Raw genomic sequence first — 24,443 nt, 5'->3', positions numbered from 1 at the left:
TGCTTAAAAGGCATCAAAACTTGAGTTGAGAAGCAGAGGGTCGAGAAGCTCGCGGCCGTGAAGAGGGGAAGCAAACCTGGCCTCAGACTGTGCATCTGGCAGGAATAACCGAGCCCTTCCCAATTAAGTTCACCGATGCTGACGGTTTTTTCCCAGAAGCAATCTTCTGCGGGTGATTGTGAACAGATCTAGGCCTCCAGAATGGAAGAGAGGGGGGATGAAATCGAGAAAAGCTCTTGGGCATCCCCCAAATCCAGCTTCCTGGAACAGAACTTCCCACTCCACCGTCATCCATTAATTAGGGGCTTGTAGAGGCAAACCCATCTGGCCAGTATCCCATCTTTGGACAAAATTGCTTTAGACAATCCCAGGCTACTAAGAATTCTTTCTCATGCCCTTCCAGGGAGCCCACCTGAGGGTCCCCCGGACAGCAGCTCATATCCCATCCGCTCTCAACCCCTGGTGACTAAGCCCATTTCTAAGCCGGAATACAGGGGGTCACTGATTTACATTCCTGCAGAGTCCTCTCTCTCTGAGGCCCCCTCTGCTGCCTACCCTACCCCAAGGACGGGCTCCTGCCACAACCTTCCATTGTCTCCCTACCCTTTTCGTCTTCCCTATGAATCATCCACTCTTCCTTCTACCTGTCCTCACACATTCTATTTTCCAGCCACTGGAAGTCGGCTAGACAAAAAGACACGCCACTGGAGGCCGTCTCTCTCAGAATGGAGAGTGGCTGGACCCAGGCAACTCGTGTTTCTCTGGAAGGAGCACCACAATTTCCCCATTCATCTTAAATGCTCCCAGTGCGCCTGGGGTCGGCCCGGCTGCTGGGCTGGGGCAGAAACAGGAGCAGGGGCCGGAGCACACATGGCACACTGTTCGGCCACTCTTCTGGTCTGCACTTGACACAAAAGACAAAATAACACACAATCACCCTCACTCCTCAGATACTTCAACAAAATTTTTTAAATATTAATTTTCCCCCCAACTTACCAAGCCCCAGACAGAGGGGAGAAGAAATGATGAAGAGCCTCGCTCCTTTTTTTTAATCATTACACACAGCTCCTCCTCCCTCTCCCAGCCAACACCTCTGGCAATACAAGCAAAAGCAGGATTTTAAACTCATTTTTTTAAAGATGTGCCTTTCGGCAAGTAGATAAGTGAGAGGACAGATCAGAATCTGGGAGTGTTAACAGCACAGAGAGAATTGTTCCTGAACCAAACCAGCAAGAGAAATATTTTCTCAAGAGCAGTCCTGCAGAAAGAATTCTTATCATAGATGAGGGTGCAGTCTAGTGGCAAACTTCATGAAATGCAGCCCCTGCTCCCAAGGCAAGTTAGAGCATTTCCAAGGGGACGAAGGGAAACATAATAGCCAACGGTGCCACCCCCGTTTCTCCCACATGGGTCAGCACAGACTGGTCATGTCTCTTTGACCTGGCTGCGAGGGCCACAATCCGTCCTTGTCCATTTCAGGAAAAAATAAAATCGTCACTTTCCTTCTCTTAAGACTTGAGCTTTCTTTCATTTTGCTAAGGAGAGAAGGAGTCCACAGTGTCTGACTAGATTATCTGAGGTTTCAAATGGGATAATAACGTTCCTGGTAAAAATCTCTTCAGAGCCAGTCCCGGGGCCTGTCAGCTCAGACTCTTGGGGTGTACCTGTGTGTGACAATGAACCTTATAGCGGGGTGTCTTTCTGGATTCCCATCCATTCCCCCAAAGATGTGGACCTGCCCAATAGAAATGCCCCTTCAAAAGAACATGAAGGAACAGAAGTATTCCAATCTGCCTTCCTTCCATCTAAAAATCCCACCCCAAGACATCTGAGATGGCCAGGCAGGGTTTTCAGACCGAGCATTTCTTCCAGCTGCCAGTCCCTGTCTCACTATCCCTACAATGCCATGGTCTGAATGTTCCTCCTTGCAAGTACACACAACACAGACACACACACAAGCACACACCATCCCTGGGTCAACAGTGTACCCAGGGGAAAGGGGCTACCCTTGCCTGACCATGTGCCCAAAGAGAGTCACTCCATCAGCAACAGAAACACTTGATTAAATCCCCTTCCCCAGGCTTTTGGCAGGGAATCCAGTTTTTCTTCTTTCTTTTTAATTCAGCTCACCACCCATCTCTGGCCATCCCACACTAACAACCCCCCCCCCAACACACACACACACACACACACACACACACCTTACATGGTAACTGAGACACTAGCAGACAGTCATTTCCCAAAGCTTGGGAAGAATTTCTTGGGCACTGTATATATCCAGTTGGCAATTAAGAAAATGCTTCTGCCTCCAGCCTGGGCCTAGGCTAGTTAAGGGGTGGGAGGGAGGGGGAGACAGAGTTACTCCTCATTGTGTCCACAGTGCACCGAAGAACTCTCTCATCCACACACCCCCGACCACCTCCTCCCTCGTGCAGCCCCAGCCCAGTCCTTCATGCCCCTTTCTTACATTCCGGGGGGAGGAGGGCGCTGTTCACCGAGCGAAGGGGAGCCCCCGTGTGTCTCGAAGGCCTCTCCCCACCCCCACCCCGTGTGAGTTCGTACTGCAAAGCTCCTTGGCATCCTCGCCTGGGTTGGGTGTTGGGGAGCTCAAATTGCAGCTACAAACTGGCTGGCAGCCAGGACAGTCTATTTAAAAGCGCCTGTTCCACCGGAGCCGGTAGTCTCTTTGGAAACTTCTGCGGGGGAAAGAGCTAGGAAGAGCTGCAAAGCGGTGTGAGGCTTTTCCTCTTTTTCGCTCCTTCTAATTAATTACCCTCTCTTCCGTTTGCACCCTTCTCCCGACTTCACGCAGAACCTGCGAATTTCGAAGAGGTGGTTGCAGAGTGGGAGAAAAGAGGTGTTAGGGTTTTGGATCTGGGATTTTTTTTTATTTTTTTATTTCTTGATTTCAACATTTTCCCCTACCCTTGCGGCTGCAGCCGCCGCCTTCTACCTGTTCCGCGCAGCCGCGCGCCGCTAGCAGCTGAGGGTTAGAAAGGAGCAGGGTATACTTTAGATTTTAAACAAAATTTTTGAAGACAAATCCATTTTTATCCACCCACCCCGTCTCCTCCACAGCCTCCGAGCTCCTTATTCCGGCGGTTGCTTTGGGGTGAACAATTTTTGGCTTGTCCCCCTGCACTCCTGACCAGGTCCGGCTTGGGGGTTGTTTGTCCGGCCCCAGTCCCAGTGCGTGCACCTGGCGCTGCTCTTTTCCCCCCAACCTGTTGCAAATCTTTAATCCTTGTAACTGGGACTTGCTTGCAAGCACCCCAGCCCTCCAACTCTCCCCACATTTTGCGATTGTTTGTGGGGAGGGCACCTGCTCTACCTGCCAGAAAATTTTTTTTCTTTAATTTTCTCCGGCACCCCCTGGCCCCTTTGTCCCTGCACTCTCGCTCTCCTGCCCCGCCCCAAGGTAAAGGGAGAGACTCGGAGAAGATGGTGCTCACCGCGGTCCTACTGCTACTGGCCGCTTGTGCGGGACAGGCCCAGGGCCTGGGCTCCTTCGTGCACTGCGAACCCTGCGACGAGAAAGCCCTCTCCATGTGCCCCCCCAGCCCCCTGGGCTGCGAGCTAGTCAAGGAGCCGGGCTGCGGCTGCTGCATGACTTGCGCCCTGGCGGAGGGGCAGTCGTGCGGCGTCTACACTGAGCGCTGCGCCCAAGGGCTGCGCTGCCTCCCACGTCAGGATGAGGAGAAACCGCTGCATGCCCTGCTGCACGGCCGCGGGGTTTGCCTGAACGAAAAGAGCTACCGCGAGCAAGTCAAGATCGGTGAGCGCGCTCAGTGTGCCAGTTTCACGGCGCACGGGCAGGGGACAGGGGACAGGCCGGCCAAACGCGCTTTGCCCAGAAAGCGGCTTAAAGGTCGGGATGCAACCCGGGGGAACCGGGGCGGGGAGGGTCTTTACCCTTGGCTGATGCAGCTACCCTAGGCTGCTGCCTCTCCGAGCCTCTCGCGGTCTTCGCTCCTGCTCCTCGCCCCCGCCCTCACCCCACTCCACCCCACCCCTCCCCCCTCGTCTGAATACTGACTCTGAGCTCCTATTCAGTCTCAAGGTCCAAGTCCCCAGGTACTCAATCTCCAGTCTGAAAGGGTGCATGTTGCATTATCAATTCCCTCCTCCACCACCTCCTAGCCACCCAACACGATTTTTTTTTCCGAACTTGAAAAAATAAATCTCTTTGTTAAAATATTGCTTTAACCGGGGACCTGGAAAGAGGGGCGTTCTGTGCTCCTTCCACCTTTGTCCCCCCCAGACCCTGCCTCCCTACCCGTCCCTTCTGATGTTTCTATTCATCTACCCTAACACACTCGCACACACGCACGCACCCTTGGTAGCTATTGCCTTTTGGGTGCGGGCTTATGCCCCTCCCACGTGCACACCCGTTACTTTTGACTCGATATGATTGATTGTGGTAGATGGTAAAACAGATTAGAATGCAAAATACCCTTTTTTTCTCCCTGGAAGGGGAAGATTACTTTAGACACGCATGGCGGAGGCGGGGAGGTCAGTGGGGTAGTGGGGGGCGGGGTGTGGTGCGTAGGAAAGAAGGGTTTGGTGTTCTGTGCTGGATGTTCACCCCTGAATTTAATTACTTTTTCCCCCGCCCCAATTCAGATTTTACCTAGGGCGAAAGATGGATGTATAGGGTTGGGGAGCAAGAGGGGGATGTGAAATTCAGACCTCACAACTTCCCCCTCAGTACTAATCCCTTCGATCCTCGCACCCCCATCTCTCAAACCTGATCACAAGTGGGTGTGGTATAAATGTAGAAGAAGCCCTGGAAACACAAAATAAAGGGTGCAGAGGATGGAAAAGGCACGCCCCGTTGCTTCCCCTCCGCCTCCAAGTAGCCCCGCCCCCAGGTTGCCCTACCCCCAAATTCTCAGCACCGCGAGCCCGGGGTTTAAAAGGTTGACTGAGCTACTTGTTTAATGAGAACAGTTCTGCCCCCTTTAGACGGGGTTTCTTTTTAGAGGTAATTGATCTTAATTTTTTTTTAATAGTTTAAAGAACTGTACATACAAATATGCATTCCGAAACGTCAAACTGGTTGTTGATTCTTTCCAAAAGGCATTAAGACTTGGCTAAATAATGTTTATTCTCCGTAGTTACCTCCTGGGACAATGCCCTTCTCTCCTATCCCCTTCCACTGTGAGCATCCCAATATGAGTTGTCTTAAAACTGCAAACTAAAGAAGTGGCACGTAGGGAAGAAGTGCGTCGGCGCTTAAGAAAAGACAGGAGAGTTTTTCTAGATTCAAAGTAGATGTCCCAAAACCCTGCAGGTTTTGCCTCTTGCAGGCGGCCGCCCCTCCATCTTTGCAAGAGGTAGTCTCACTCCAGATAGCTGCCTGCAAAAGAGACAGAGAGCAACGTGCAGACCCCGGAGGCCCCAGAGCCCAGTTTGTGGAGTTATTTTTATTAAGAACCACTTTTTAAAGGCAGTCCCGCTCGCTTTCATCGTGGTGGTTGTGGATTTGGAAAAAGTTGGGGGGGGGTGGAGCGGGTAAGGGTATGAATCGATTTCCTGGCTCGTAAGAGCGAGCACTCTGGTTAAGAATCCGGTCACATCGAAAGTATGCCAGGTATCAGCCACATTCTGGCCCCACTTTTCTTTGCCCAACAGTGTGGTTGGTGTGATGTGGTAGGTGTAGTGTGTGTGTGTGTGTGCGCGCGTGTGCGCGCGCGCGCACACACACACAATTGCTGGGAGAGCAAATAGGCGCATCCAACTTTCCAGTTCAACCCAACACACACACACACACACACACACCAGCTTTTGTCCCAAGCAACTTGCCCTTTACTTTTCTCTGCACCTCCACCTTCGAAGGCCAATACTTAGCAGCCTCTCCGCCCCTCCCCTCTCCTGGCACGGCACAGCCCTTCTCTTGGATTCCACCTTAGGCAGGTGCCTAACCATCTGCAGTCACCGAGGGCTGCGCTCCACTGGGGGCCGGGGCTGAAGCCTTTCTCCGGGACAGATAGGATGGGAGTGGGCGTTCCTGGATATAGTTTTTCAACTCGAAAACCGTTGAGTGGGCCCCCAAAAAGTTGAAGATGGCGCAGAGTCACTTCTTAAGGAGTGGAAATTGAACGGAGAGATGGAGGAGAGTGTCAGGTCCTTGACCAAAATTCCTGTTCCCCAACACACACTCACCCCACCCACCCACCCACCCACCCAAACCAGCAGTATGAACTTGGGTGTGCCCCTCTCTACCGCGGTTTCCAGATAAATATAGATACTACAGGTATAGATGACACACACACAAAAAAATATATGTGCATATGTAGAGAGAGATCAATATCTTTTTTCAACCCCCCTCCAAAAAAGAATGCATTTGAATTAGTAATAGGGAGCTGAGGATTGCGAGGTGGCAAGCAGCCAAAGCTTCTGCGAGGAAGGGCGGAGGGCGGGCAGGAGGAGACTGGTGTTTTGCTGCTCGCGTTGCTGCGCAACGGGAGAGGGAGTCGGCTAGAGAGGTTGGGACTGGGAGCGCGCGGGACCTTGCGTGTTATTTCGGCGAGTTCAGGGGCAAAGATAGATATAGAAACTGAGGGCAGTAAGCAAGAGACTGGAAGGAGGCGGGAGACGAGTTATTTATTGGACCAAGCTCAATAAAGATCGGTGAGCTGCATCGAGTTGTGGAAGGCCCGGGCTTTGCTCCGGGCATTGTTTGCAGAAGGAGCCTGGTGGCTTTGTGGGCAGGAGGGCAGCAGAGCACGCATCTTTGCCCTGGTATGGGAAATCTCTCTGGTGCCTGGGAGACATTAAGCTAGGGATGTGTGGAGAAGTGGTTTCTGGGTTTCAGTACCGTCAATGAAAAATAAAGAGAGAAAGAGAGTCAATATGCTCTGGGAAAGAAAGAAAAACAGTATCTCAATAAAATGAATCCAGCCTATGCTTCTTTTAGAGGTTTGGCCTCCATCAACCCTGGCTTCCACTCCAAACCTGGTCCAAATGCCATGCTGAAGTCAAGTTCCGGAGTTAGGCTTATTGGCCAAATTTCTGTCTGGGTTGAACAAGATCATGGAAAACTGAAGGGGGTAGATGCCTTTCCCACCTGCACCCCCACCCTTTGAAACAAGTCTTTGAGAGTCTGGCTGCACTCTGTGCCAACCAAAACCAAGTTGAGAAGACAAGTAATGCTGCTTTTAACTTGATTTTTCTTACTGCCCCCTCACCACTCCCCCCCCACGCCCCCACCCCTTTCTGCTGTGTCAGTTCAGGTTGGGAGAGCAAGCACAGTTGGCCATGTTTTCTTTCCATTTAAATTTTCCCCCACCTTATCCCTCCCTCCAACCTCCCTCCCTTTCCCCACTGCACCCCCCACCCCCAACTGCCAAGGCATCCCCTGAGGGCTTGAGTTTTAAGTCAGAGCAGCTGTGTGTTAGTCCCAGGGCTTGGGCTGGATTTGAACGGGCAGGTGGGCTTGCAGCTGTAGGGGGAGGTCAGGACTGACCCCGGGAGCCAGAGGTCACCATGAGGGTTATGGCAAAGGGCATGGGAGCAGGAATCCCAGCAGAAGCCCTGGTCCCCTTAATGGTGGGAGGAGGGTAGGGAGGGGATAGAGGGAAGAAAAGGTGACTTTTGTCTAAAGATTTTACTTTGTACCTGAGCAATGCCTTTGAAGCTTGGAGTTATTTAATGTGTGGAAAATAAAACTTTGAAGAAGAGATCACCGCACTCCAGGCCCACCGCATCCAGGAACTGGAAGAACACCCTAAAGGGTCCAGGTACCAAGGAGGAACAGATCAAGAAGTATGATGGTTGTGGTGAGAGACAAGAGGCAATTTGGAGGGGTTTTGTTTGAGTTTTTGTTTTGCACCTTTACTACAGTTGGTCCAAAAGTTGCAATCCCCAGAGAAATGTTTTTCATCTGGATATGTTTTTCAAAACAATGCTTTATTCAATACTTGCAAAAATAAATAAGCAAATGAACAAGGAAGCCAGTTCTGAGCTTCTACTCTCCTTTCCTGTATATCCAGAGAATCCCCCATATCCTGCCAGTTCCATTTCTGTCCGTGATTTCTGTTACAATGTCTTTTTTTTTTTTTTAATTCAAAGGAGCAACTAGAGCTCTCTATAAAGGGTGAAGTGGCCTTTCCTGCCTAGCCACTTGGCTTAGCAAGGCCCTAACATCTCTCCAGGAATTGTCTGGGTATTGGCCAAAGAATGCTAACGCTGGAAGGAGCCCCTGCAATCCGTGAGGTCAGGGCCCTCATTTTACAGATGCAGATGCTGAGGCCCAGAGTGCAGAGTTACTTGCCCAAAATTAGCTGCAGAGTTAGTGGCAGAATCAGGATGAGAACTCAGCTCTTCCCTCTCGATTTTGGGGCTCCATGCTGCTATTCCTGGCTTTCTTCACTACTCACCAGGACTCTTGCCTGGGTCCAGGCTAACCTGCAGTGAGGTTGTTGGCAAATAATCACCCGATGCTCACATCCCACAGTGAGGCTCGTGAAGATGAAATAAGAGTTGGGAACTTGGGGGGGGGAGTGCTCCATTTTAGGGGAAGAGGCAAAATAGCCCCAACGTGGAGAATGTAGCACCCCTGTTATTTTTCCATCACTCTCTGTTCCGTCCCTTTTTCTACCCAGTCTTGCAAAAAAGGCTGGCTTAGGCCAGTGATTTGGTGAGAGACAGGGAGCAAGGGGGGAGGAAATGGACTTCAGGTTCACGTGCCAAACCTCATTTCCCTGGGAACACTCCTGATGTGGTAAGGCCGGCAGGCGCTCGCTGCACCTTGGCTGTGCGGTGGTCTGTAGTCTCTGGGGAGAACATGGGACAGAGTGGCCTGCTTCTCATGGCCAGCAGCCTCTGCCAGCCAAGCAGGATGGAGCCAGGCAAGCAAGATAATGAGAACTGGGCTGGGGTGGGCTGAGGGAACAGTTGGGAGATTTCTACATCAGAAGAAAACAGAGAAAAACGCACACCACACAGTTGATAAGGAAGAAGGCAAGAGGGCCACGGGGCTTTTGAACACATTCAGACTTGTAGGAGATCTTGCAGTAGAAGAGAAGAGAGAGGCCTCCAGGTTACTGGAGTTGATCTGGGCTATTTCTAAGAGCCTCCTGACGCACCCTGGAGGCCATGGCAGCTGCTCCACTGGGGGATCTTCAAGAAGGAGGCCAATAAGACACACCCTGCTTTCCAGCAGGTTAGACCACCAGATGAGCCCACGGGGATTCTTAAAATAAAGGCCATCTCATTTTTGATCACTCATGCTTTCCCTTGCCAAAGCCTAAAACAAGACCCAGACTTGATCTGCACTCAGAACTGAGCCTCATAGGACCTCTGCCAGCTTGCCCAGACGTTTTATGTGGGCTCCAGGTATGATGAGCCTGGATCATTCCGTCACAGCCGTAATGTGTCTCTGTCACCCCTGCAAAGGTGACGCTCACCCCGACCCTTTAGAACAGCACTGCCCAATGAACTATAATACAAGCTACATCTGTCAGATTTTCTAGCAGCCACATTTTTTAAAGGGTGAAAAGAAGCAGGTGAAATTAATTCTAATCATCTATTTTAATATACCCAAAATAAACAATTATAAGATATTTTACATGATTTCTTTCATTGCAAGTCTTTGAACTCTGAGGTGCATTTTACATTTACAACACCTCTCACTTCAGACACCAAACTGTCACTGGAAATACTTGACTGGCCATTTATAGTTGAAAAGTAGATTTGTGGGCTCGAGTTGTTCCAAACATTCTTAAAAATAGCCCAATAACCAAATCGAGTGTCAGTTTTTAAATTTAAGTTAATTGTAAGTGAAATAAAATTTTAAATCCAGACCCACTACCACATTTCAAGCGTCAAGAGCCACATGTGGCTGGTGGCCACCAGCGAGCCCCTCCCACACTGAGAGGAAACTGCTCTCTCCTCTCTCTCCTCCTGCCCCCAAAGTGGTAAGAGGAAAAAGAGTGAGCTTTGATTGCTGGACAGGAGATGATTCCCTTCTTTGACTCACACCAGGGCCTCTTCTCAGGAAACCAGGGAAGAATTCAAACCACCTGCTCTCTGTCGCCCCGTGCTGGTCATGCTGCTCATGCAGGGAATGTGGCGCCTAATTGTAATGCTCTGAATGGGCTGTGATGAGTCATGAGTGGGAGTGTTGCCAGGACAGAAAAATGGACCAGAGCTTCCTCCACGTCCTCATCTCCCATTCTCCCATTCAGAGGCTGCTTCCTACCTAGCCCCTCCGTTACTTTCTGGTTTGGGGTGTTAGGGAAAAAGACAGACATTTCTACTGAGCCTACTCACCTTCCCCACCTCTGGAGAAATCTGGCTTGAGACACTCTCCTTGAGAGTTCTGCATCAGTGTGTATTTCTTATGTGCCGATTTATTACCAACTGTCTCCCAGGGGTCGAGAAATGTGTACCAGAGTCACGGCCCTGAATCATGGTTTGGCCACCTTTTCTCTCTCCATCTGTAGGGAAGGAGACCAGCTGCCTTAGTACAGCATGAAGGAATGGGGTTAGACAGAGGGAAGAACTGCCAGGGTGAGTTCTGTCTGTGGGGACTGGTTCCCAGAAGCACTTGTGCAAAGTCCCTCTCACCTGGGGCTGGCAGCCAGGCTCCCCAGAGACAAGGATAGAGCCATCACTCTCCAGCAGAACTTTCTGTGTCCGGGAGTCTCAGATCTCGTGCCATACATGTCGATATCTGCCAAGCAACCAAATTTTCAGTTGATGATTGGAACGAGCAAGGTGAGAGGCAACAGAGACCTGTGCTGAGAGGTAATTCCCACATCAACTCCATCCTCGTAAGAACCCTGTGGGAAAGGGGCTGTTGTCATCCTCCCGTAACTCAGATGAGAAACCGAGGCAAAGAGAGGGGAGGAAGGGACTAAGTGTTGTCAATGGAAATCTGCACTGAGGTTTATTGAACCATTGTGAGCAGCCACACCTTCCTTCCAAGAAGGGTGACTGAAGGTTACAGGCGGGTAGTCTGGCTATATTTGTTTACTTTGCTATATGATGTCTTTATGTCTCTGCTCAGGACAGTGATGGGACATGCCTACGCCGGCCAGCTTTGCTGTTGGTTTACGGCACCTAACCACCTTAGTTCTCCTGGCCTGGAATGGGGTGGGGGCTGGCAAGGGGCTCAGCAGGGTAAGCCTGTTGCCCTCACTGTCCAGTCACCAACCCTAAACTTGCTCCTCCCTCTGCCACTCACCCCAAGTCAGCCAGACTCCCCTTCTGCATGTTCTTGCAACTCTTCCCATCTTGCAGCTGAGGATGACGGTTGTTTGGGTTTGTTTTCCTCTTGGAAAGTGCTTTTTTTCCTTCTCAGCCCATAATTCGGGTTAAAAAGAGCCCAGAACTTGCACGTCTGTGACTGACCACAGGGGAAAGGAAAACAGTGTCTTCCGAGAGAGACTGGGACAAGGCAGACACTGGCTGGGGAGTGGGATGGGCAGGAGGAGGGACACTGCAGCTCCCCTGTGAGGCCCTGCAGCCCCTCCCTACCACACCAGCCCCATCTCTCTATGCAAAGACACGCACGACACACAGTGTAATTGAGTCATTTGGCGTCTACAGCTGGGGAACCATCAGACTTGAAGAGACTGAGACGTGCCTTACTGTTTTTTAAACAGGGAGCAGCCAATCCGTCATTCTCCTATGAACCTTGTGTTGTGCAAAGAGGAGGAGGCTGCAGGTTGGCTAGGAAGAACGGCAAGGGGGAGAGAGGACGCAGAGCATCCAGCCACACCCAGGCATGGATCCGTGCCCTCCGACCAGCTGTCCTGCAGAGTTTTCTGCAATGACAGATGTGGCTATTAAGTACTTGAAATATGGCTGGAGCTGACATTTATAATTTGATTTAATATTTATTAATTTAAAAAGCCACACATGGCCAGTGGCTACTGAATTGCACAGTGAAGTCTCAGATCAAAGAGAAGCCCAGCAAATCCAGGGGACCCTTACTTCTGTCCCTGTCCTGTAGGGCTCATTCCTCTGCTTCCTTGCTCCCTCTGTGGCAGTCACTATGCTTAAAGACCATGGCACCAGTGAGATGACCTCTGAGGGCATCCACTGAGTGCCACCGGACCCCAGGTTAGAGATAGAAAAGCCCCCAGACCCACTTCACTTTGTCTGCCTTGTAGATCCATGCATCTCTGCATTTAAAGGTTATTCACTGAATACCCTACATCACAGAGACAGATAAATAACGAGCCTCTGCCCTTAAGAAGATTAGTGTTTAAATTCCACACCAGGAGCTGGAATGAGAGCCAGTGGAAACCCAGCTCCCTTTTTCATTCCTGTACAGAGATTCTGGGCAAACCCATCTTGTCTTCTGGCTAGAAAAAGAGACTTTCCTCTCTCCAGGTCCAGGTGGCCTGGCAGAGCCCTACATTCTTCCTGAGCTGTGAATTCCAAGTACACCTCAGTTTCTTCCGTTTCCGTCAGCAAAGTCACAAGACCTGGGCCACCCAGTTTCCTCTGAGGTTTGATTATGAGGTTAAGAAAAAATGGGACCTACCATCCACCCAGGAGTGGACTGTTAATGGTGCCAGGGTGGGACCAAGAGCCCGGGGTAGGAGGTCAGACTGCAGGGAGCAGCAGGTCCCTGGCTGGACCCATCCATCTCTATAACTGGGGAGCAGGGTGGGATCAGATGTTTCTTAAGAGCACGTGCCTGTTAATGTTGCTAAAGCTTCCTGCCCCTACAGGAAAACAAGAACAGCAGTGAGAGGGCATGTGGGAGACAGTGGTGGAGCCTGGGTGGGGGGTATGCATTGTGCACCTCTACCGTGAGTCGATCTGCCCACCCTGCAATGCCCCTGGGTTCTCTGTGTTTGCTTGGACATGAGAAGGGTGTAGTCCTCCAGCAGGTGTGCACATTGGTGCAGGGAAGGCTTGTGTACCTGTCTGTGCCTCAGTGAATGTTACCGCACCAGTGTGGCTGGGCAGCACCTTTGGAAGGAAGGAGGAGCTGAGATGGCCCGCATGATATGGCAGGGCTGGAGTGGGGGGCGGGGGTACGAGCCAGAGCAGAATCACAACTCACCCCAAAGGTGAATATCAGGACAGTATGATGGCTCCAGCCATCAGGCAGGATCACAGAATTAAAGGGGAAGGAAATGGTACTGAGCAGTCCACATTTTCCATCCTCTGCAGAATCCTTTCAAAATGGCATCTAGAGATGGGAAAGGAGGTTCCGGATAGGTTTCACTTCTTTCCCTGATCATTTTTTAATTGCAGATGAAAGAAACAGCTGGGGGGAGGGGCGCGGTTATGCACAGGTAAAGCCTTGCTCTCTCCCCTCCCCTCCCCTCCTGTGGGTCCTTTCCAGTCTTCCCTTGTCCAGCTCCCTGACTCTCTACATGCTGCAGACACACAGAGAAAAGCAGAGGGTTTGAGTGGTTGTCAGAGAAACAAGCACACAAATTCCAGATTTTAAAATGACTTACAGTCCCTAGCAATAAGCACCAGGGACAGCTTGCACGGTCATCAGTCTCCTGCGCCACCTACTGGCTACATGGAGGTATTGACCTGTCTGTCGAACAGGTTCTAGAACCCACTGCCCTGTTCTGTTCCTTCCATGGCTGTTTATGTACAGGGCAACCCCCCTGGGAAGTCCTCCCTTCAGTCTCACTTGAATCCCTCTCACAACTTTGGTCCACTTTCTCTTGATGAAATAACTCAGGAGCTGCCAGCCTACTCTTGCCTTCTTGTTCTATCTCAAACTTAAACCCTTCCCAAATTGAAAGCCTATTTATGACCCAGCCACAAAGCAGCTGAGTAGGGCTTGCTGGCTGTAGCTCTCCAGCCCTTTAATCTCAGTGGCTCTGCCCTGGCTTTGTTCCCTAAATTCTCACTGTCTCTCTGGAGCCTACAGGTGACCACAAGACCCTGGTTAGTACCTTTGATGCTTGACTCTCCCCTCACCTGAGTAATAGGTCCCATGGCGTTAAGTGGCACCAAAAACCGGGAGGCACATCAAAACTCTAACTCTTCCCTTCAGAGCAGACAAAGAGCCCGTAGCCTGGGGAGGGTGTACCCTCCCGAGCCCCACCCTGCTGAGACAAGGAAAGGGAGGGGAGCTGGCTCCCAGAGGTGTTTTGAGTTCCTTAAAGAGGGTACAGGAATCTCCATTTTGTTTCCCAGGGTCCTCATTGCTTAGCCCCAAGGCAATTCTTGAACACTTTCAGAGAAAAGACTAAGAAAGGTCGAGGTTAATTTGCCCCAGAGTTTTTTCAAACAATTAACAGCCCCATCCTTTTCCCAGGAAGGGGGACCCAAGGTGAAGCCTGGCCCACAGCCCTTCTTAGAAAAAGCTTCAAGTAAGGAGACTGGAGAAGAGCTGTTGATAGCACTCAGGGCTGTGAGCCAACACCCTTCTATGTCCACCAAGGCCAGAGGGAGATGCCTGTGAAATGACAGCCGGCAGATGACACCTCTGACCAAAGAGACAGAAGGGTCCCCCCAAAACAGGTGGCCATGGAGGAGGAGGAGGGGAGGCATGCCCATCCCAGATGGCTTTAAGAAGTAGAAAAAGTACCACTGGGATAGGTGCATGTACTTATTTCTGCCAGGACACAGGGGAGGCACTGGATGGTCTATTGGAAGGACTCCAGGAGCTGGGCCAGACCCCCGGAGGAGAGCAGCTTCCTGGGGTCTCTCCCATTATCAAGGCAACTCCTGCAGCCTGGGTTCCACAGGTGTCCCTGAAGATAGTTTGCTGGCCCTCTGGGCCAGGCCAGAGCAGGCCCGGAAGGAAACACTCATCTGTCTGCCCTACACTAGTCACAGCACCCAGCCCCATCCCCCACCTCCCCTCACTTCATCTGGTTTCAGTCCTGATTGGGGAAGGGGGGAGGGGTATGGCCACGCACCCCCAGAATGCCCCCAGCCTTTCAGTGGCAACCCTCTCCTGCTCTCTCCCCTATCCCAATGGTCAAATGCTTTTTGAGAATTAGAATGCTTGGTGATGCCCCCAGAGGCTTAGTGAAAAGTCTCGAGTAACTCAAGAAGACGGGTTCGGCAACCTGTCCGCACCATGGTTAGCTTTTCCTTTCCCCCAGAGTCAGGTTTGGGTGTGAGCCACCAGATAACAGAGTCCCCCAAACCAGCTATACTTGTCCCTGCATCCCACCCTCATTCTAGCTCATCCCACAACCAAGAAAAGTCTGGTGTGGCTCAGTGGTTTGAGTGCCAGCCTGTGAACCAAGGGGTGGCCAGTTCAATTCCCAGTCAGGGCACATGCCTGGGTTTCGGGCCAGGTCCTCGGTAGGGGGCATGCGAGAGGCAACCACACATTGATGTTTCTCTCCCTTTCTCCCTCCCTTCCCCTCTCTCTAAAAACAAAATCTTTTAAAAACAGAAAGGAAGGAAGAAAGAAAAGTAGGTTTACCACAAAGCATCACTCTCTGAGCTAATTCCTAGAAGGCTACATTCCACAGTCCAGGCACATCACGTGCTGATGAGTCAACACAGCGGGTTCTGATAAGGAGAGGCCGAGCAGTGAGTCAAGTCGGAGGGAAGACAGAGGGAAAGGCCAAAAGTAGAGGGCAGGGATCCTGCTGTGTGTGTGTGTGTGTGTGTGCACACTTGCACGTGTTTTAATTGTTGTTTGAGTACAGTCGTCTCCATTTCCCCCTCCCACTGCCCCCCACCCCAGCCTGGTGTTGAACTGGCTTCACAGAGAGCCTGCCTCTGGCTTTGCTCTTTGCTTTCTCCCCGTCATCTTCCTCTCCTGGGACTACACCCCTTCCTCTCCTGTGGATAAATAACCCAAATCAACTAACCACCCAGAGCCCTGAAAAACTCTGTGGGAACTTCCCCGCCAGGGTCTTAAAAGACCGGATGCCTGTTCAATTAAATGTGACAAATCTGGAGCCAACAGACAAACAGGTGCTTGGGTGCTTCCTGCCACCTGCCATCCTGACCGAGGTTGGATGCCTTTTTTAACACACACCTGTACCTTCTCCTGTGTGGAGAGCTGCTGCCCTGGGGACACAAAACAGTGTCGTCCCACCCAGCTTCCCGCTCCCTGCACCCCCTCATCCCCACCTGCTCCCATGCCTCTCCTACTTCCCATCAGAGCACCTCGCTCCTGGGTAGCCCAGTGATAGCAAAATGGGTGCAGAACAGCTTTTCCTGCACTCCTCTTTAGTTATTTGGGTTCCCTCCAAGCCCTGTTTTCTTTTTTTAGCATTTGAAGGGAGAGCAATGAAGACAGGGCCTCCCTGCCCCTGGTCTCACCATGGGTGTCCTGGCCACACCCTGCCCCCTGGGAAGGGCAGTCCGGACCTCCCTGATCTGGGTCTGCACAGGCTGGTGGGGCCAGAGAACTGAGAGGGGAAATGGGGACCCGGGAGGGTGCCTGTGAGATAAGAAGTAAATGCAAATCTGTGGGCCCAGAAAAGGCCGGGCGGGTAGAATTAACAGATCAACAAATAAATGAACAAAGTCCTACTTCTTTAAAGGTCATAAGTCAGCTAAGTATAGACTGTCACCAAGTCACCCCTATATATAACTGCGCCAGTCCCAGCCAGCTGTCGGCCTCTCTTGGCCTGGAGCTGTGTTGTGTTGCAGCCTATCCAGGGCCCAGAGTGCAGAGCCAGCTCTGAGCCAGAGCTGAGAGGCAGGCCTTGGGGTTCCTCATCCCCCCACCCCGCCACCGCCACTGTTCCCCTCCAAGCTCCATATCTCAGGCTTCCCAGGTCCCCTCCTCCTGTTCTTCATGACGGTTCCCCCCACCCTGCTAGTTCAGACCCCCGGGGCCCTCCTGCCCACCCAGTGCCCCAAATCCAAATATGTCTCACCTCCAGGAGTTCTGAAAGCACAAAGACTTCACCAGAGGTTAGACTTGGGCTTCCTTGTCCATGCCCTGGCTGCCCCTATTTTCTGCCAAACACTAGGGTCTCCAGGTTGTGTTCATACATCAGAGCTACACCTCCAGCCACTGCTTGGCTGGCCCCAGTAAGCAAGCCCTTAACCGGGTGCGAGTCCTCCCACAGGCCACTTCGCTCCCTCTTCCCCTTTCCTGCCCCCAGAATGTCCTCTCCCTCCTGTCAAACTTGCTTGCTTACCAGCTTGACTTTTTCAACACCCCCCAACTCCATGAAGTTATGCTAGATTTGTTCTGCAGGACTTGGATCCTTCCAGCAACTTCCCACTACTTCTGTGAGTGTGACTCAGCCCTGGTTCTTATTTCAGCTCCAGGAGGGCAGAGACCCCATCTCTGCACCCCAACTTCAGAGCCCTGGACTCTGCACATCTGTGTCTCAGCTGTAGAGGCTGACCCTCCACTTCCTTCTCCCTGCAGAGCGAGACTCCCAGGAGCACGAGGACCCAACCACCTCCGAGATGGCAGAGGAGACCTACTCCCCCAAGATCTTCAGGCCCAAACACACTCGCATCTCCGAGCTGAAGGCAGAGGCCGTGAAGAAGGACCGCAGAAAGAAGCTGACCCAGTCCAAGTTTGTGGGAGGAGCGGAGAACACTGCTCACCCCCGGGTCATCTCTGCACCTGAGATGAGACAGGAATCCGAGCAGGTGAGTCTCGAGGATTCTCCTCTACCTCCCTCTGCATCCACACCCCGCAGCCTCTGCCACCACCCTGACTTGCGTCTAAATGAGCATTCATGGCAGTGGGAGGTGCTTAGGCTAGACCTAGTGAAGGACCTGCCAGTTGAAGTGGAGAGTTTTTAGAGCCTACAGTTATCGGGACCGAGGGCTTGCATGAGTAGCAGGAGTAGAGGCAACACTCGCGGGAAGTGCCAGCCAGCCTCAGCAAGCACACAAGCCAACGCCAGGCGTGTGCATGCCCGGAGCTGTGTCCTCACTTAGGCAGACGCTGAACATTCTCCCAGAGCAGCGATTTTCAATCTTTTTCATCTCATAGCACACATAAACTAATCACTAAAATGCTGTGGCACACCAAAAAATATGTAATTTTTGCCTATCTGACAAAAAAATAGGTATAATTTTGATTCATTCACACCAGATGGCTATTGTTGTGTTGTTGGCTGTTGTCACTTTTTTATTTGACAATCAAGGGAAAAGAGGTCAGTGCCCCTGAATAAATAGGCAGGTATTAAAAATTCTTACACACACCACTAGAAGGCCACTGCCCTAGAGCCCCCGCAGACGCCCACCCCAGACGTAACTACTCAGCAGCATGGAGAAGTTCATGGGTCGTATGGAGACAGATGGGACAGCGTGCCTCTGGACCTGGTCAAAATGCAGGTCCTGCACACTTTCTATGCCCAGGTTGCGTAACAGGGGAGAGGGAGGAAAGGTCTTTGGTAGCAACTAATGGAACAAAAGGTGGCTTTTCCCGCAGACCCTTTAGTCCCCACTCCCTGAAGCCACACGTTCTGCACAGGCAGGTGGCTTCCACCTGGATCCCGCCACGCCTCTCATCCCTCCTGTCCACACACAGGGCCCCTGCCGCAGACACATGGAGGCTTCGCTGCAGGAGCTCAAAGCCAGCCCTCGCATGGTGCCTCGTGCCGTGTACCTGCCCAACTGTGACCGCAAAGGGTTCTACAAGAGAAAGCAGGTATGCCCTTGTCCCCTGCCCCCAAGTGCAAAGGAAAACCTCTACCAGGGAACCTCGACCTCTAAATGCCTAATATCTCTGTTATTAACAATGGTGTTTTTCGAACCTCAAATATCCTTACCACAATTGTGATTTTCCCCATTTCCTCCTATACTACACTAATCTACCTAAGTTTTAATGACTTCCCTTACTTACATGAATTTTGAAAGGAAAATTTATGTCTCTGTGACACCATATGTTGCATGTGTTATTTTCTGATACACATAAACATGCACACACACATGTCTTTAAGACATATGTTCACCATGTACCACCTGAAGTCATTCACATTCACATTCACACCCACACCACCTGAGCCCCGTTCACAGCCAGGCTCCCTTCTGAGCAGCCTCACTGTTGGTTAACCAGGGGTACTTGGCTATTAAACCCGGTCTGTGTTACCTTAAGGCACTGGTTCTCAGCCTTCCTTGGGCATCAGAATCACCCAGCAGGCTTGTTAAAACACTAATTACTGTCCCCACCTACTCCCCAGACTGTCTGATTGGTGGATATGGGCAGACTCTGAGAATTTTGCTTTTCTAACAAGTTCCCTCCCATGTGACCCTGATACTCCATAAGGGTCCCCTCATCTAAGTTAGAGGTCAAGAGCCAGATGGCCTTGGGTCAATTCTTGGCTCTGCCATTTACTAGCTGTGTCCTCTTGCCCCAGTTATTTAATGTCTCTGCCTCCAGTTTCGCATGTGAAGTGTAGAAGAGTCATACTTATTATTTTCACACAATTATGAAGAATGGGTTAATCTCTGTAAAGGACTTAGAACAGTACCTACTCTACAGTAAGTATTAAATAGCAGTGCTGGTACATGACATAAAGCTGCAGAAGTGATGCCTCCTATTTATAATAATAATAATAATAATTATTATTATTATTATTATTATTATTATATCATTAGATCATGAAGCTCTTCAGAGAATACCAAGTTGGAAGATCTTGAATGGGTGACATAAAACAGAAGTTATAGGAGGTAGCCAAGGGCAGACTACCTAAATTATCATTTTCCCCAGTTCCTCCCGTGTGCTGTGGGGACCCCAGAACCCCAAGGGTTGGGTATAGCCCCCTCAACTCTCTGGGGGTGAGAGCCTGTCTTGGAGCAGGAAAACAAAGGGCCAGGCCAGAGTGGAGCCTCCTCGGGGCACAGCCATCCTCACTAGCTGTCTCTCTCGCCACCACAGTGCAAGCCTTCCCGTGGCCGCAAACGTGGCATCTGCTGGTGCGTGGACAAGTACGGCATGAAGCTGCCCAGCATGGAGTACGTCGACGCGGACTTTCAGTGCCACACCTTCGACAGCAGCAACGTTGAGTGATGCGTCCCCTCCCCACCCTTCCCTTGCCCCATCCCACCCCCAGCCCCAACTCCAGCCAGTGCCTCCCTCCACCCTAGGACGCCACTCATTTCATCTCATTTAAGGGAAAAAAAATGCATATATCTATCTAATTGAGGAAACTGAGGACCTCGGAATCTCTAGCACGGTCTCAACTCTGAAAATGGCAACAGTGGAGATGAAAAAAGCTAAGGAGACCCCCCCCCCCTTTAAATGGTTTTCTTTTTGAGGCAAGTTGAATGAACAAGGAAAGGAAGAGAGGAAGAACAGGAGGAAGCGAAGGGAAGAGGCATATGTGTAGGAGAGAGGGAAGGATGAACAGGGTCAGGAAAAGGAAGGAGGCATGTGGGCAGGAAGGAAAGACCAGGGCGCCGTGGCTGGATCCACCATCCACGTACAGCCCAGCCCGAGCTGGGGACACGTTTGGGCACTAGAAGTTGTGGCCCAAGATGTATTTGATGGCACGCTTGGAGCTTTCGCAGTTTAGATTGGTCACAGGGGGAGAAAGGATTAGACAAAAAGGTGTCATTGCCTCTATCTCCTCCTCCTCCAGCCAGCAGTGTGGCGGCTCCAGCCCTCCTTCTTCTGTTCACCCCAGTGGAGTGTTCTCTTCCCTCCAAATTTATAAACACTAAATGCATTCCATTCCTCTCAAAACAAAACAAATTAATAGCCGAGGGATATTAGATAGATAGGTTTTCCGAAGCAGACACATAAGCGGTAAATGTGTGTGCAGATTTCCCTGTGCAAACTTGTAGAAACCAGCTCAGACGCCAGCAGTGGGAGGACTCGTTCCTCCGTGGTGACTGAGACCAGCGCGGAAGCGTGTGGTTTCAGCCCCTCCATGCATTCGATTCGCAACTAGCGCAGCCTCTGTGGGGGAGGATAGGCTGAAAAAAATGCGGGCTTGTATTTATCTACAAGGCTCCATGTAGTCATATATAGGCATATAAATCTATTTTTTTTTCTTTTGTTCCTTCCTTTCAAAGGTTTGCATTAACTTTCTAAAGTAGTTCCTATGGGGGCATTGAGGAGCTTCCTCATTCTGGGAAAACCAAGAAAACTCATCCTCTCCTCACACGACCCATAACACCCGTTCTGCCTGCCTCCTGTGAGCAGCAGCCCCCTTTGTGGGGCCCAGTGTTGGATTTTTTTTCCTGATTTCCCACAGGCACACGTGTTCACACGCACCACCCAGCCGGGTGGCTGAGAGCACCGGGTGCGCGCCCGCCCTGCTCCCCAGCAGGTCCCTGCAGACCCTCCGGAAGTAACTGTCTCCGGAGCCCACACTGAGCGAGCCCGACAGGCCCAGGTTTGACCTACTGGTCCCACGCAGCCTTTCCCACGTCACCTGGGCAGAGCCTGTACTTTGAAAGCCTCTCTCACTCTTCACGCTGGCAGAGCAGGAGGGAGCCAGAAATGAGAGATGGCGGAGAGAGAAATAGAGGTGAACAGGTTTCAGGGCAGGGAGGCAGTAGAGGTGATTGTTCAGGCCAGAGAGATAGAGGGAGGGGACAGAAGGATGGGGGAAAGGGGATTGACGGCCCCACTCTAGCTCTGAAGCAAAGTAAAAGAAAGGGGGACAAAGCCAAGAGACACATTCATGGCTTCCCACTGGATAACCCCTCTGGGATTCAAGAAGAAGTAGAGAGGAAAATGGGGGTACAGGTTGTAAAAGAGAAATGAGCTAACTCTAGGCCTTAGAGCCAGGGAAGGTGGGTCACTTAAGTGGGCTCTAGACTTAGCAGCTAGACCAGAGAGAGGATCCATAGAGACTGGCCATGTTTTGAAGGGACAAGACTTTGTGCTCAGATGCCCATTTTTCCCCTGCAGTGAGGGGCTGAGGCCAGAGAGTCTTTTAAGCTCTTCATTCACTCTGGCCAGTTCAAGCTTCCTTCCTGGGGTGGGGGATGGAAGAAAGGCCCAGGCCAACCAGGAAATGGATGCTCGGAAGTGCTGTCCTTTGGCAGCCACACTTTGACCCCAGGAGACTCCCATTCTCCACTGACTTCCTCAACAAATGGGTGGCTTTTGGGCTACCCCCTGAGGCTGGAGATAGCCTGCCAGGAAAGGGGGCTAGGACGCTGGGAAGGAGACCCTTTTGTTCTCTCTGTGAACAAGACGCTCTACGCTCCCCGACGGCTTGGCACGGTGGAGAGCACTCCAACACTGAACTGGGGGCAGTGAGGAGGGACAGCAAAGAAGCAGATCTGTTCCAGCTGGCAGAAAACTTGCAGCTGCAGGCTTTGGGGGATGTCTCCTGCTCCCCGAGACAGGACAGTTGGCTGGGGATGGGAGAGGTGGTGGATCTTCACAGGACAAAGGGCCTGACGGGAACGGCAGCCACAAGGACTCACTTGACCTGCTGTGTCCGCGCACCCTGTCTGTCTGTGCGACTGCCCCCAGCCCCCAAGTCCCATTCAGTGCCCTAGGCCAGTATCGTGAACCTTTCCCACTTGCCCGTTTCTGCTGTGCTCCCTTTGGATCCTGAGCGGCCGTCTAACTGGGACCTGCCAGGTGGATACTGGGGTGCAATTCCCCTAAGAAAAGACTGAGCCAGGCACTGCATGCCCCATCCCCACCCCTCCCCAGGCTTGGACCCGGTTCCCGAGAAGGGTTCTCTCCACAGCACCCCCCCAATGTTTACTGGACTTTGAATGGGCCTCTGCCCCTTACACCGACTCTTTGCTGTCAGCCACGAGATGGGGATCGTGGCCTGTAACTCCACCAGCCTCTTCAGATTCTCAAAGTTCATGGCAACTACTTCATACCTGTGAGTCTCCAGTGTTGCAGGGGGTGATTCTGGTCACCTGGCCAATACCTAGAGGACACTGGACCTTCACAACAGGTGGAACTAAACCTCTCCAAAGGGAGGTCTGGCCTGAGCCCAGAGTGGAGAGACCACGGGGAAACAGTCGCTGGGGGCAACGGAGCCCATGCTCTGGGCAGGGGTGGAGTGCTGCTGGCAGCGAAGTCCCAGCCAGCTTCTCCTGGACTCCAGGCTTCCTGTTGGTGGCTGACTGCTCACCTAGAGGTCTCAGGCTCCAGCACTTCTGTGGCCTCAAGTCTAAATGTTGCCCCCCTCAACAGGAAGTCTCTCCCCATCTCCCTTTTGACTCCTGCCTCACTCCAGCAGTATGGCCCATAACTGCTGCCCAATGAAGGAGGCAGGCCCAGCCAGGACCGATCCTCCTCCCCTAGAGCTGTCCTATCCTCCCTGGCAAGGGAGGGTATCTGGGGAGGAAGAGAATTAAAACTTTCTCAGACAGCCAGGCCTGGACAGGCAGGCCTGGAGACATTCAACCCTCACAGCAGGCAGGAAGGGAGGCCCGGGAGGCCCTATTGGGTCCCACCTCCTCCCCTCACCCATTTTCCCATCACCACCTTGATGGTCTCCATGGTAACCCTGCAGAGTCAGCCTCCTCTAAGGTCTGGTGGAGGTGGGCCTCAACCTCCCTTCTCCGACCACCTAGCTCTCTCACAGCCACAAGGCTGCCATGGCAACTGCCCAGCCCCCTAGGAGTGGGCACTCTTCTGTTCTCCCTCTCCATCAGCTCAGCTGCCCAGAGGGCTCCAGCTCAGAATGGGAACTTCAGAGAGGAGTGGGCCCAGGAGAAGCAACAGCCCTCTGGTCTCAGAGAGGACCCTTTGGGCTTCCAAGAAAAAGGAGGCTAAGTTTTAGGAAGTGGTGGGACAAGGGAATGGGTTCTACCTGCCAGCAACTTGGGCGTTGTACTGTCAATTTTTGAAACCACTAAAGTGCAAGACATGTTTTGCACTTTTCTCCATTTTTTTCCTCTTACGTTTTTGTGTCTTGTTTTAAACATACTTTCTTGGTTTTCTAATGGAGTATATAGTTTAGCCATCTGCACAGACTCTGGCCTCCTCTCTTTAACTCCTTCTGGAGGGGGAAAGGGAGGTGGGAGGGCCTCCGCCCCGCCTGCACCCATTCCCCCCAGGTCTCTGGTCCCCAGACACCAGCCTGAGTCCCACCTCCCACCACCGCCACCATCACACAGTAGCCCACAGGGATAGACAGTTGTCAGACAAGATCCTTCAGATTCCGAGTTGCCTACCGGTTTGTGTTTTTGGTTTTTGGTTTTTGTTTTTTGGTTGTTTTTTTTTTAAGACAGCAATAACCACAGCACATATTACTGTAGTTCTTGATAGTTTTACATACATACATACCATAGCTCTATTTTCTCCTCTTTTTTGTTTTCAACTTTTTTAAAGAAAAATGCTCATAATCTTTACTGGTAAAAAGGATGGATAAGCAAACCAGCAAACAAAACCAGTTTGTGGTGAAAAAAAATGCGGGGGGAAAAATCACCTGAATGCGGAAGAACTCGCCTCCTGTTTAGCATTTTGTACCCAAGGAAATAAAAACGGAAAAAAAATACAGAGGATCTCACGTTTTATTAAAAAGGTGAGGATTTCTGTATGCTATTTATTCAACGTATAATTTATGTTACTCCTTGATCTTTGCCTTGTGTCACGACAAAGCCTTTATTTAATAAAGTTATGCGTTCAGTTA

The 24,443-nt window shown here is 51.5% G+C and overlaps 1 protein-coding gene across 1 annotated transcript; it reads left to right on the top strand.

The window, feature by feature from the left end:
- Nucleotides 1-2,673: 2,673 nt before the first annotated feature.
- IGFBP5 (insulin like growth factor binding protein 5) lies at nt 2,674-24,443 on the top strand. Its single transcript, XM_024563795.4, has 4 exons — nt 2,674-3,775; nt 17,291-17,520; nt 18,410-18,529; nt 19,760-24,443. Exons 1-4 carry the CDS (start codon nt 3,442-3,444, stop codon nt 19,889-19,891), a joined length of 816 nt encoding a protein of 271 aa, XP_024419563.1. The 5' UTR covers nt 2,674-3,441; the 3' UTR covers nt 19,892-24,443.

The sequence above is a fragment of the Desmodus rotundus genome, chromosome 2 (assembly GCF_022682495.2).
Source record: "Desmodus rotundus isolate HL8 chromosome 2, HLdesRot8A.1, whole genome shotgun sequence".
NCBI classification, from domain to species: Eukaryota; Metazoa; Chordata; class Mammalia; order Chiroptera; family Phyllostomidae; genus Desmodus; species Desmodus rotundus.
This window is presented reverse-complemented; position numbering and strand designations above follow the sequence as displayed.

Coding starts and splice junctions, on each gene's coding strand:
- IGFBP5 (XM_024563795.4), top strand. CDS start 3,442: ATGGTGCTCACCGCGGTCCTACTGCTACTGGCCGCTTGTGCGGGACAG. Junction 3,776..17,290: donor CCGCGAGCAAGTCAAGATCG/GTGAGCGCGCTC, acceptor TTCTCCCTGCAG/AGCGAGACTCCCAGGAGCAC. Junction 17,521..18,409: donor TGAGACAGGAATCCGAGCAG/GTGAGTCTCGAG, acceptor GTCCACACACAG/GGCCCCTGCCGCAGACACAT.